At 40.3% G+C, this 14,751-nt stretch overlaps 1 protein-coding gene across 1 annotated transcript in view; it reads left to right on the top strand.

The window, feature by feature from the left end:
- The first annotated feature begins 1,495 nt into the window (after positions 1-1,495).
- Positions 1,496-14,751, top strand: part of tex264a (testis expressed 264, ER-phagy receptor a) — a 59,278-nt gene continuing 46,022 nt past the window's right edge. Inside the window, exons 1-2 of the mRNA XM_054616892.1 lie at positions 1,496-1,962; positions 13,258-13,479. Of these exons, the coding sequence (XP_054472867.1) occupies positions 1,705-1,962; positions 13,258-13,479 (480 nt within the window). The 5' untranslated portion in view covers positions 1,496-1,704. The remainder of the gene's footprint in view (positions 1,963-13,257; positions 13,480-14,751) is intronic.

Raw genomic sequence — 14,751 nt, forward strand, 5'->3', positions numbered from 1 at the left:
CAAACATTAAAACTGAGCTGTTCAATATTTTATAGAAAGCCCAGCTTCTTTTTAGTGCTCCACCAAAACTTGAGAAATGAAAAAGAGAAAATAAAAGAATTAATAAGCAGTTGGGGTTCAAAAGAATTGCATTACTTTTCCTTTTTACCTGCAGTCTACATTCCCTGTCTTGCATTATATATCACATTTCTCTAACATGATGACTAAGACTCATCACATGATTTACTATAATGGGTCGGAGCTGATAGCAGAGCTCTAACACATTTACACGGAAAATAACTTGGACTCGATCCAACTCAGGTCCTTGGTCAGGTCGTGGTCTGAAGTCCACCAGTGAGGCACTTTTGTCAAACGAGAGGCGGTCAGGCCCAGTAAACAAACACATAACAGACATTCAGGGCTTAGCCTAGACCCCTTGGCATTTCTTAATTTGATAAACAAGCTCTATTAGTGGATTATGATGCCTTAATGCACTCTGGCAAGCTATTTACATTCATAGAACCAAAAAAATCCCCTTGCTATCAATTTATTTTTATTGCAATTTTCAAATTATTCAGCTGGACACCCGGCCCTCCATCAAGCCATAAATTGAGTATCAATGCTCTGTTGTATAAACCAATAATATGCTTGCAGTGGTGTATGCATCAGCTTGTTTTGGTAGTGTTCTGCCCCCTAGTGATACAAAATGCATTAACCCAGCTTTAAATTTGGTCAGACATATTTAACTGCCAGAACAGCGTAAAGCTTTGAACATATCCTTGTGAGCAAAGAAAGCTATACTTTTTGTTGAGAAACATCTATCACACCTCTGGTGTTGGGGAATAGCTTTACTAGTAACAAAGTTATGTTATTAAATGACAAAATAAATGAAAGTGTTATCCTGATTCTGTCCTAACTTGATTACAGAACAACTGTGCCCTCTGCACCCTCAACTCCACTGGATTCTGCTCAAACTCGATTTGTATTTCGCTTCAGATATTTTGTCCTAAATGAATTTCCATAGTTTGAAGAACTTGACATAAGCAGGACTTTGAAATTGTGGTTGAACCAAACCTTCAGTGTTTGAATCCCTAAAAGCAGCACTGACAACTGTCTGCAAGCACCGACATCCTTAAGATAAATCCCTTACATCATTTATAGAGCACGGGAATCAGTGAAAGAACCAAATATTTGAGTGAAAACAAAGAAAATCTGCGCGTTTTGTTACAGCGCTATCGTCTTTCTGCACAGCTATCGGGCTGAACCACGGCAACCAAAAAGAGGGAATTTATTTACCACACATGCGTATGTTTTACGCATCAACTATGTCTTGCGTCGATCTAGAGAAATCAAATATACTGATTGTTATTGATGATGAATGCATTTCAAATGTTGGTGTTGTGATTAATACATGCAAAGTAATCGTTTGAAAACGCATTCACGTCACCCCCTGCTGTGGGCGAGAATGGTCTATCCCGGAAGCGTGTCCTGTGTTTGGGGAAATACCACAAACAAACTGTGTTTACTCTTTCATATTAGGTCATTGTGACTGAGAATACATAATCCAACACCGTCTTTCTAACAGCCACGTCTTTCTGTCGTAAAGCTGCTGGAGCACAGTCTCGCTGTGTGTAACCCGGAGGACGTGTTTAAGGCTTTAGACAGATATTGTTTTTCTTGTATTGCATTGGTCGCATCTTTACGTTACAGCTTTGAGAAGGAAACATGTCTGATTTAATTCTGGTGCTCCTGGTACTCGTGCTCCTGGTTTGTTTGGTTGTGACAGTGGCTGGCTTGGTGGTGTACTCGGGACTCCTGTCTGATGTGATCATAAAGACTGGGCCACCTCCTGTCAGAAATGTTATCATTGCTTATAAGTTCAAAGAAGGATCGTACAAGGACTCCGGTGCAGGCTACACAGAGTGCTGCAGCATTGGGCCAAAGCTGAGCACCGTCGGTGTCTTCTACGATGACCCCAAACAGGTGAGGGCCCAGGACTCAGTCTCTGTCAGTCTAACTACACACAGCACTGTATCAGTACACCTGACCTCATGACATAACCACAAAACCCAATGTACTTTGTTTCCTGATAAGATGCTGCAGTTGGTGTGATATGCTTTGTTTGACCTGGCCAGAGTTAGAGATAATATGTATTTCTACAGTTTCAGTGACTCTCTAATGAGCTGTGAATGTTGCAGCAACAGTCCTTTCTTAAGGTCTTGGAGATAAGAAAGTATTATATAAATAGGGTTATAAAATCATCTCAAAAATCATCACAATTTCCCAGAGGCCAATTTGGCATCTTTAATTTGCTTCTTTTGTCCAGATCATAGTCCAAAACCAAAAGATATCTCACATACTGTCATATGTGACAAAGAAAAGCTGCAAATCACATTCAAGAAGCTGAAACAAGCAGTTGTTTTGCATTTGTGCTTTAAAGTCAGAAGTGTTTCTCTTTAAGTTTCATTTCATCCAATAATAGACTCATCAACTTATTGTTTAGCTCTAAACCGTTGTATAAGGTTTTACAATTTCAGTGAGTTTTTGGTGGGATGTTCTATCTACTGAGACATTGTCCTGTCTCAAAGTCTTGGAGATTTGATATGGAATTTAAATTTGCAGTATAACTAGATGTTAATCACTGTAATTTAGCATGTATGGCTCAAGGGGTTAAATGTACAAACGGCCTTTTGAAGGGAACTGTGCCTGGATGATGAAATCAGTCAGCTGTTCAATGCCACGTTGCACTGTTGATATTTTTTTCCCTCTCATCTGTGGCTCCAGGGTGCTTTAGCATTTGTCTGTTTCTGGCTCAAAGATGGGAACCAGACTCCAAACAAGAAGGGCAAACACAGCCTCTTCACATGTGTCTTAAGAGAGCTGATATGTGTCTGCTAGTGCCCTTATTGATCTAAATGGTTATGAAGTGACAGTCACAATCCAGATGCGAGAAGCAATGAATCTATCTTTGTCATTCTGATCCTAATCCAAAAACCAAACCAAATTTCTTATAAATGGGTCATTCCCAAACTGAGATCTGCGGTTGTCTCTTGCTTTCATTTCACATTCGGCTGTTCATCACAAGGTGTGTTTTCAGTCAACAAGAAATGTGTCCATAACAGCTGCTTGTTACATGGGAAAGTTTATTGAGTTTATACTGATGAAAGAAGAGTACACACACATGGTAAAATTCCACAAAGGCAGAATATAGCCTATTTATAGCTTTATCCATGACTTAACAACAGAACTAACTTTTCAACGGGGTTTGCTCTTTGATTAGCTCTTAGCTTAGATTGTATTGCTTAACGTCCTGCTGACATTTGAGTGCTGTGTTTGTTGTGGCCGGGTGAGCTTATTAGTGGAGGTTCATAGACTATGGCTAGTCAGCTTTATTAAAGGTGCAGTTTGTAGGATTTGGCAGCATATAGTGGTGAGGTTGCAGCTTGCAACCAACCCAAACTTCTCCCGTGTGCCAAGAACTACGGTCTCCGACACAAAAAAGTGAGAACTCTATCTAGAGCCAGAGTTTGGTTTACCCTTTAAAACACAAATATTATTATTTTCAGGTCATTATACACTAGAGGAAACATACTTATTCATATTATATTCCATTTCTGCCAATAGATCCCCCAAAGTGCTAAACACTGTTCCTTTAAGTCATCAATGAATGTCAATTGATTAAAAAATGTGGCAGACTGTAGCACTTTGGGTTTGTCTTTCTGCTTACCCCAGCCAGTTTGTCTGTAACACACTGTCCTTTTTAAGTAAAGGCTTTTGGTGGAAACCCTGACTGTGATTCATACCAGTGGAAAATTGTTGCAAGAGGCTCATTGAGGAACTTTTAAAACGTTTCAGCTGCATCCAAAATTTATGGAAAGTCTGGATCATAAGGGCCATTATAGGATGTTTTTTTTTAGATAAACTGAAGATGTATGGACCTCCGACTTCCTTATGGTGATAGATTAGACATCACAGATATAAATAAAGTATGTTAATACTGTCATTAACTGATTCAAAGTTTAGTTCCCAAATTCAATGATTCAGAGAATAAGACCCTCGTCGGTCTCATACTGTCTGTTTTCATTGTTTGTCTAGTGACATGGGTATTTGTTGACTTTTCTTTGCAAATCTAAAGAGTCTGATTACCCACCACCAGCCTCACAAAACTAACCTCAAAATGTGGGGATGCCATTCAGCTGAACTTTGGCTGAACATCATTTCTAGTAAATGTTATTACTTGTTTTTATGTGACTCAGTCCAAAACTGTAATGCCCAATTAAGGAATAAATAAGTTTTAAGGGCATTAGGAAGTCAACTCTTCCTACTTTTGCATGAATTACAGTGGACTTTGCAAATTGCTGTATTTGGACTTGACTCAATACACATAAGGTGGCCTCTGCATTGGGTTTAAACAGCAACTAGCAAATGTTTATTTACAAGGATACAGAATACAAGGAAGTAGTCATAAACCACCATAGTGTTCTGACATTTCTCCATTAAAGTCAATGAGAAGATCTTTTGAGCTACATCTTCGTTGGCTGCATTTGAAAATGTAAATTTGTACTGAACATTATAAGCCTGTTTTCCTACTGCACACTAGATGGCAGTGTTGACATTGGAACAGGGTTGTGTGGGAGCTCCTCAAACCCACATTGATCTTTGTAATTAATTTATAACCATGGCATAAGTAGTGTGACTCAGCCCCTTATAATTAATTCAGTCAAAAATGGATTTCCGATCTGCTCAAGTGGCTGTGTGTTAATTGGTCACACTACTCTATTGGATTTTCTAGTATCACTGGTTTTCTACAAATTACACTCATTTGCATTCACCTTGCGTTAAAGTTTTGATATAATCCCTGTTTAATGACTACAATACAAGCCAGTAGGACTCTGTGTCCTGACTACCAGCATTCAGAATTAACCACAACAATGGATCATTTTAATCACTGGATGGGGGTAAAGCTGGCTTCTGTTCTAGGGCATAAATCAACTGTTTGTTTGGGAAGTCAGACATCTCTCTGGACAGCTGTGGACTCCAGAGAGTGGACTGTTCGATTCAACTGGTCTGCACTGGTAAAGGCGTGTTGTGGCAATCCTCACCTCACTTACTTGAGGTGTTTGAGGCAGCACCAATTAGCACTAAATCATGACATGCATGTGTGTGTTTGCATTTGTGCTTTTAATTGCCACAAGTTATTATCACAAAGGCCTGAGGGATTGAACTGTGGAGCAGTTCGGCTCATGGGTCAGTCAACCGTAGAGTAGTTGACTCACCGGTATATACTGTGGGTATAAGCCTGCCATTGGCCGTCTATTTTAGCTGGCATTCGCAATACGAGGCCTACTGGACAGTGACCCACAACAGGGACGGTTACACTTTAAACACACCTAACCATTCAAGGCAGAGTTGCCTCAGGCTTTGCTGTAATGGGGCTTTGACACAAGAATGGAGGAATTCCCAGTCTGGATAAAGGACAGGCTAACTCATTGAATTCCTGGGTTGTACCACTTTGGTATTTTGTAGAATGGCGAGAAGTAAAAAATCCACAGGCAGACTGCTCCTGAGCAAAACTCATTACTAAGAATGGACAGCAGAGAATGCTCACAGACCAGCGTGAGTGTCATCACCAATAAACCACCAGAGAGTAAGGATCATATCTTATCTTCATTATAATTATTAGAAGACAAAAAAAAATGCATAGACAATTTGTTAACTATGATGCTCTCTGAGATGGATATGATCGACGTCTGTCCATACCTGGTAGAGTCACACATACAGCTGCCTCTGACACTGATAACATGATGTGTCTTTAAACGAGGCTAAACTAGAGCTGCGTTTTGGTTCATCCTGTGATCTACTGAATTTCCACTTTGTTTTAGTTTCTGAAGCAACCCCACTTGTGGCTCCCCATGACAAGTAGGAGAAAATGAAATGTCATGTGTAAACGTGTATGGGAGTGGCGGTGAGAGATGAGGCGAGGTGTTGAACTGCCTTGGAAGAGGGGTATAAATTGGTAGGAGTCTGACTCACCTTGAGAGCCTTGCAATGCTCCAATTCATCAATTGGAATTTCAGATCAGAGCGCCGAGCATCACTACACTCCCAGTCAAATTTATTAGCATTTTACTGCCGCTTGTCTGTCTGTCGACAGCAACAACATGAAAGGGTGGCTTCTGGCAAGGAGTTGCCGCTTTTAAAGGTGGATATAAAATGAGAAAATAAATACGCTGATACTCTGAAGTCTGGTCCCACAGGTCTTCAAGTCAATATTATGCACGATTGTGGACATGCAGGCTCTCCCTATTGTAAAGCACCCCATTAATGTTTATGGACATCTCTACACTGAGTGAGATACTGCAAAACGAGAAGGCAGAAATCGAGACAGAATATATTAGATGGGGAGCTGCTTTTCTATCCCGGGAAACAACTGTTGAGTCTATTTTTAGGATGCCATTTTGAACCGTTTTCCCAAACTGTGTAGAAATGAAGACATTACTCAACTCAAGCTGACTACTACGATTAGTCAGTGAAACAAGATGGTGAAGAATGACTTTAAATCCTCTGCGCCATCAACCCTGTGACATGCATTAGCTCTTAAACCAGTGTTATGATGCACAAGATATTGAACTGCACAGGCAAATATTTATCAGAGATTCTTAACGAGAGCAAGGAGGTGGAGGAAGTCAGTTGAACATTTGTAGAGAAGGAAGTGAGCCTATGCAGAGGAGGGAGGGATTCATTCATGTCTCCTTTCAGAGCAGATTATCTCCCTGCTCTGTGACATCTGGCTGGAGGAGTGCCACACCATGTCCAGCTGGCCAAGGAGTGGTGAACCAACTCAACGACTGTGGCGAAGAGAAAACCAAGTACTGCCTCCAGCAGGCTGCTTATCCACGCCAGTTATTATACATGCCAGAACTCCCAGGATGCCACGTGTAATTACCAGCTAAGTCTGAGCACCGCCTAAAGGCACAGAGCTGCACTTGGTAAAAGAGAGAGAGGCACCAAAAAAAAAAGATTTCCACTGGCTTCATTCTGTAGGGGCCAGTGGGGCCTCATCACTGTGGACGATATATAGTCTGATTTGGGTGGTTGAAGGCCGCTTCCTTTTTAAAGAAGGAAATATTGACGATTTGAACAAGTCTTCAAATTATTTCCATAATCGTTTTTTTCTTTGTCCCCAAATAGTGAAATGACCCTCACTGCTCCCTTGCTGAATCAGTCCACTCTCACTGCACTTGTTTGGCTAAGCATACTTGCTGCTCCATTAATTTAGCAGCAAACAGCCCATCACAGCATACCTGTGGTCCCAGTGCTGTGTAGCCCTATTAGTTTCAATTTCCCTCCTGCTGACTTTGTCTCGACTGCCTCGTCTGCCTGTTGGAGGCCCGAACGGCTTCCAATCAGCTGAGAAGGGTTATTGCTCTGACACGCTGAGGCGAAAGACATCTCTTGTTGAGGTATTGCTCATCCCGTAGTCTTCTCTACTTCTCGCTACACCTGTGTCAGGTGCTTTGCTTTTCGTGGACGTGACCTAAACACCATCTGTATCATTGCTCCAGATATAGAAAGAACATTCTACTGCAAACTGCTGAACAGATATAGACCTCTCCGGCTAAAGGCAGTGATGCGTATTGTTTGTGTTATAAATGTATCCGATGCATTTGTACTATGGATGGAATTTCTTTTGTTGGGGTCATTATGTGCTTGTCACCAACTTGATGTGTTCTTTATGAATGCTGCATTTGCTGCTTGTCGTGCTTCACTGCAGACGTTGATGTGAGGATGGCCTAGAAGTTCAGAGAGGCCCAAAATGTGCAGATTTATTGTCTGCAGTGCAGTGAAGGACCCTCGTACAATCACAGCCTATTAACTCCATTCCGGCATAATGGTAAACCCAGTTTGCCAACAAGAGCGTGGAGGGCAAATGTGATGTTTTGCTCACATTTTTTAAAATTTCAATGACACTTGTTAGTTGTTGAAAAGCATACTAAAAGGAAGCCTGTATTTATTCTTTTTAAGTTCTTGTTTCCTGCCTCACAGAAGCGTTGCTGTGTTACCTTCTCGTAGTTTATGTGGGTTGTTTAAAGAGGTAGCTGATGTTATGCTGCTTCAATTCAAATCGCTCCCTCTCTGCTAGTTTATCTTTGCATTTTGATGATCAGTCGCTTGGCATTTGTGTTTCAATGAGCGTGGCGATGGTCCTCGGTCAGGCGGAGTATGGTATGATATTTATGATCCTGTCTTTACATTAAACACAGAGTGTTGTCTGCTTGTCTTGTTTGTCCCTGTCCTCCCTAACCTGCTAACTCTACAGAAATGACCATTTGTAAAAGGGGGCCAGCACTTCAACTCCAACCAATGCATACCAAGTGGTGATAGCCAGGAGGGAAGACATGCAGGGCCAAGAGGAGAGATGAAGAGAGTAAATCCTCATTACGTGTCTGCTAATAAGGAATTACCTCTGTCAGCTATACCTTTTTATTGTTGAAGTGATCTCATCCATCAAAAAAAAGGCCCTTGTAGCCTCAAGCAAAGAATTGCTTTTGAAATTACTTTCTTTCTAAACAGGTCCTTGGAGACCAGGCTTAGGGGAATCTGGTAGAGATGGGAATGGCACCATTTGTGAAGGGAAGCCATCTTAGGGACCCACGGGCCACGAGCTCTACAAAAGTATAAGTCTTTTTTTCCCTCTCGATTTAACGAGCTTGCTTAGCGAAGGGAAATATCGGAAATTAATATTTGCCTTACTTGAAATCAGCAGAGACATATTCAGATGAAATTAAACATTTGTGTAAATCTTGCAGATAGCTTCAATGTACATTCAGTGGAGTTTACAAGTCACTGCAGCTTGCTACAGAAACATAATAATGTCAGCGCCCAGTTACAGTGGTAAAATCTCCAGAGTTTTCCCATTATCTGGCGCTTTGCTTCTCCCCGAGGTCAATCAAAAGCCACAGTCTGTTTTCCTCAGCTACCTGTGAGAAAAGGAATCACACGCTGTCTTACAAAGTACAGCTTCGGCAGTAGCAGAGTGTAAGAGTGCCCCTGCCCAGCGTGGACAGCTTCTGAATTTTCTACCTTTTCTGGTGTTAAAATTTTAGACATACACAACTTTGATGGGGAAACGGTACAAGTCAAGTACATAGAATAGTGTTCTCCTCTCCTTCCTAATTGCCTGTAGTCTCTGGGGTGTGTTATCTGGAGGGAAGCAAAGATGAGATGCAGTCAGGGCTGCTGTTTGTTCTTGCCACTGTGTGGGTTGTGAATGATAGCTAGAGCCCTGAATGATATCATTAGTGAACTACTGCTTTGGCTAACATACTGTAGTCCATCAGTGCGGAGAGCAGGAGAGATGGCGAGATGGTAAGATACTGAAGCAAGACCGTGGGAGGACAGTTGTTATCCCCTCTGTGTTTGAATGTGTTTTGTTTTTGTCTTATCATAGAGCACCAGTGTTGACAAGGAGTAGCTCTTTACATGAGGCTGTTTGGCAGCCCATGCATTTAAGACGGAGTTGCAGACCAACCCCTGCACATAAATCCATTTACAGCAGAACAATGCAGTCGTTTAAAAAAAGTCTAACAAACAAAGGTCTAAGACAATTTGAATTATTTGGTATAACGGGCAGGGTGATAATTTAGTATAAGTGTAATGATGATATGATCATGTTGTGTTATTGTTTTACAAAATTGTGTAATTAATGATTCCAAGCTAAATATAGTGAATTAATAAATAGTGATTTAAATTGTTCAAGTGGATGTTTTACCTCTATTGAGAGTTTATTCAATGTATTTGTATGCTTGTTTTTTGACATGTGATGGATAAATATTTCACAACAAGAATAAGTAGGATTTGAAATCGTTATGGCGGTGGAAAAATATATATTGAATACAATAAATCTTTTGTCTAGTATTTTATGTAATTATCGTAGTAATGCATATAGCTATAAATTTCAGCTTTCTCCTAATATTTTATAGCAAACTTAAACAACTTTCTCCGGTGTGATGGAGCTACGTAACATCATCCAGAGGCTGGCAGAAAGTTAAAATAGTTTAACTTTAGCCAACAATTTTATCTACTGTTATTGTTGCCGTTGTTATGTCAAAGTCTGTTCCTGTTTTGAATAGTGTTTCACTGATCTTAAAATGATAGTGCCGCCCTCTGTGGTTAGCGTTGGGGATAAGGGTTGGTTCAGGTTTAGGTAGGGGAAAAAACGCATATCGATACAAACATGATATACAGTTTGCCGTATACCCACTGCCTGATTCCATGTCAACAACGCAGTGATATTTTGAGCTGAATGCTAATGTCTGCATGCTAACATGCTCACAATAACAGTGAATTATAATGATGTTTGGTAGTTGTAATGTTGATAAAGTCCACCATCTCTCTTCAGCATGCTAACATTTTATAGTTAGAATAGCATATAAACATAGTACAAGTACAGGTGAGGATGATGGAAATGCTGTTAGTTTTGCAGGTTATTAATCAAAGCGTACTGGAAAAAAATCATGTTTTCACCCCATTACTGCATATTCTGTCCCAATAGTTCCAGAGATATCACAAAGTAATTATACTTTATAATGATATGAGAATGTACTTTTTTTAGGGACAAGAAACTACATAGAGGAGCTTATTGGTCTACAAAAAACATTATTTGAAAAGTTTAACTTAAGGCTAGTAGCGCTTAATGTGGATTATTATATGGACTTGATTGAAGCCATACCACTCGACCCTAATTGCAACTTTATTTCTGCCTTAAAATAGATATCTCTTCATTGTCACATGGCTGTAATGACACAAAAATAACACAGCCATTGTGACTGCCCGTATTTGCAATGACTCATTGCCTCATTGTAAATAGATCAAGTGCATCTCATGCTGCCTTCAATGAATAATACCCTGTCAAAGGCAGGTGATCTGTGCGCTCTGACTCACTGTTTAACATGGTGGCAAGGGGCTCTGTCAGGTGACAGTAAAGATTATCTGCTCATGCTCAACAGGCACTGTCAGTCATTATTATTACCCACATCATGCAGACATTAAGAGGCACTGAGGGTTAGGTTGGGCTGCTCAAATAGATTTATATCAACCAGGGAGTCTTACTGGCAGCTGAATTACGGCACAAAAGCTGCTGTACGAATAAAGTAGGACAGTGGAAAGAGTGAAGTGTAGTAGCAACACAATGCAGTCAAAAATAACCCAGAATGTGAGAAATGAGACGAAAAAGAAGAGAAGGTTGTGGCAGTTAGATGTGATAATTGTGCTGGGACGCCAGGGACATGAAGATGAGTGTTGCTGACTCCCATCTGTGTCCCCTCAGTGCCAGCCCTTCACAGACGGCCACTGTCACAGAGCAGAAACCAGCAGCAAGTCTTAGGGGACCATACCAGGGTTTTTGTATGTTTTATCCCATTTAGTTCAGAAAACATATAGTGTGTTTACTTTTTGGCAAGTTCTGCCTTCCATGCTGCCACTTAGATTAGCTTTGCATCTCTTTGTGTCAACATAACATTACTCAGATAGGTCTCTGTACAGAAATAAATGGAAACCAGCAGGGTTTTCTGAGTTTTCTGCAGATAATCGGTGCATACTTTCTTTCATCATCATTATTATTGGCAGTTCTCATGTCTAAAGGAATTATTGCAATATATTTCGCCCATGCCTGCCTTGAAGCTAGGAAACAAGTCCTAGCTAAAATACTGTGGCAGTATGTATAAAAAAAAAAAAAAAGGGCAGACATTTAAAGTGTACCTTTGTAATTTTTTGTAAATTGAGAAAAATATGCAACAATAGCTGCTACAGTCCTTTAACAACAGCTTCCACTCCCACACATTTGAAGCTCTACAGGCAGACCGTAAACTGTCTGCAAACATATGTGGGTTGGAGAATCTGTTTCAGATCATTGTCTGACTGGCAATTTCCTCAATGATATTTATTCTTTCTCTTTCATACCTGCATGCAGACATGTGGGCGCATTAGAGATGCAATATGTACAATCTGGACACATGCTCCAAACCAAGAGGGGGCAGCTTTTCATCTCTATTACTGGGTCGATACAATCAAATTTATAGAGATTGGTTATAAAAAACAACAGAAAAAAAGAAGCTAACCACTATCTAGCAGCAGGGCAAGAATATGCAGGATTCAACTAAACTTCTGAAACTCTGAGAGCTGGTAAAAACAAACCAGCGCCAGAATCTTAAACATAAAAAGTTGGTCATATCTTTACCTACTACTACAGTAATAATAATAATAATATTTTTTTATTTGAGCACAGTGTAAAATTGAGTAACCAAGTCTGGCACAGTAACATACTTTGCAGCACAGATACAATTTGAACTGCCACATATGTGACCTGGCGGTTGATATCTGGAGTGGAATGTTTACCAGAGCTGTCAGCTCCGTTTTCAGTGACAAACAAACTATGTGAAGGCGCAACGTCCCAAGTTAAAATCAAACAACTTTTATTTTTACTTCCACACATGTGCAGCATTAACCGCACTAATGACACACCCCTCTGTCTGGGCCGCCCTGCTTTTTTGATAATTATATGTTGTAAAAAAAAAATGTCAGGTGGGTAAGAACAAATTGGTGGCATCTGTATGCTACATTCATCTAATGCAGGGTTCAGTTATTTTTGTGTCGTCATTTTAGTCATTTCTTGCAAACAAATTTAACATAAAAATACTTAAATAACCTCACTGTAATACAGCTAGCCTCAGGTCCTAATATCAATATTATATTAATAATTTATTTTAATATTTTGTCTTTTTGCCTTTAATGGATAGTGATGGTCAGGAAAGGGGGAGAGTGAGGGACGATATGCACAAAGGGCTGTGTGTCAGATCTGAACCCGCTCACTCTTTTTTACCCCTCTAACTATGGACAACCTTTATGAAAATAAAGTTGGTTAAAAAGTTTGACACAGTGCAGTAGTCCTTGAATAGCTTATTTTCAGGGTTTTATATTTAATGTGGCCTACTTAACTTATTGCATTTCCTTGTGCATAAAAGACTAAAATTTGATAAACTGTGATATATGTTATAGATCAATATATATCTGTCTCGAATCTCACAGAAATTTGCTACAGTATATTACAATAGAACTACATTAAAATGTCTTATTGTTCCTCCAACAGAAGCCGTTACCTTGCCTTGTGTTCAATGGTTGTAAAATAAAAATAAGTACCTGTTTCTACTGGTGACTCATGGAAAGGTTTAAAGTGGATTTGTAGATGTTTCATATATATTTCCTCTCTCTGTCCCCTCAGAGGCCAGCGGAGAAATGTCGCTACGTGGTGGGCAGTGTCCTGTGCGAGGGTGAAGAGAAGCCAGATGAAGAACTGCAGAAGACGTATGAGAAGTTTGGATTCAAGGTGTTTTCTCTGCCTGAAGTGAGCCACGCTGTGACCACCAGCTTCCCCTGCACCACCCCTCTGTCTCACGTGCTGGGACCTTACAGGGTCTACCCCAGGCTCGCTTCCTACATCGAGGTACAGACAAAATGAGGATATGTTAGCGCAATGTGGAAATACCTGTAATCTATGGAGTCATCCTTAGCCTCCTTTAGCTGTATATAATCTAAAATTAGTCAAATCTGCAATTAGTTTTCCGGGATTTCCCTGTTTTTATCAAAAAGGATCAGTGACAATCACAGGTGATAAGGTTTAAGCAGTTTATATGTCTCCTGTTTTACAGGAGGTCTCACATTTTTGGTAGACTGTTTATCTATATAAGCATTACTTGTTTCCTAACCTTCTTCCTCACAGACAAGTGTATGCCATCGTATGAAAAAGTAAGACGGGAGGTTTCTTCTTTTCTCTTCCTGTTATTTCAGTGGGTGAAATTCATCTCTTGAACATAACTGTCCTCTTTTCTGCTTCCTGCTTGTCAAAAGACCCCCACTCATGTGTTGTTTAATTCATCACATGAACAGATGAGGTCTTTAAAGTAGATTAAGAATAGATGAAGAAGTAGGAAATGAAGGTATGTCTGAGTCTCACAGCCCATATGCTGGGCTCCATGTCCTCGGGACAGGCCTCAAAAAGCAATTGACATTTACTGATGACATTTACACACATGGATTCATCTTGGGGCATCCCACTGCATGAATAATGCTCCACGTGTGCTTGTGTGTGAGTGCATGCACGTCTGTCCATCTGTTTGTTCAAGCTCCTGTCTCTTCAAAAAAGGTAAAACTGACCCACTTCCAAGTCAGAAAAATGTACCATTATGTCTAGAAATTACGATGGATTTTTCTCACATTTGCCTTTAGTGAGTGGAGCATTTCTTTCTGATATTCACGAAAGAAGGAGGCAGGGTGCTCGTACAAAACTGCTTGATGGCACGAGGTGTTCATGAGTGGTGAAATTCATTGGGATTCCTCTCAAATTTTTCAGCAAGCTGCAGTGTTTTAATTGCCTGCAAAACCCCAATGAATCATCAGCATGTGGTGCCATTATGTTATACGAATAGGCTTAGTGTTCACTGCATTGAGTTGAGTCCTCCGTCTGTTGTTGTGGTGTATTGAGCACAGGAAAGTAGAGGAGGCGAGGATGCCGAGGAAGGGAAGGTCAGATTCACTGACTGTTACCAGCTCTGTCAGCATATCAAAGCCATACGACAATTTATGAAAGGTTTCAGTTGGTTGGTTGTTGACTTACATCCTGGCCTTTGTCAGAGACTTTATTAGGAAGATTAAATTCCTGGCAATAATTCAACCCAATAGCTACACAATATATTATGTGGGAGGAGCTCGAAATTCA

Source organism: Anoplopoma fimbria, chromosome 17 (genome assembly GCF_027596085.1).
Source record: "Anoplopoma fimbria isolate UVic2021 breed Golden Eagle Sablefish chromosome 17, Afim_UVic_2022, whole genome shotgun sequence".
NCBI lineage: Eukaryota > Metazoa > Chordata > Actinopteri > Perciformes > Anoplopomatidae > Anoplopoma > Anoplopoma fimbria.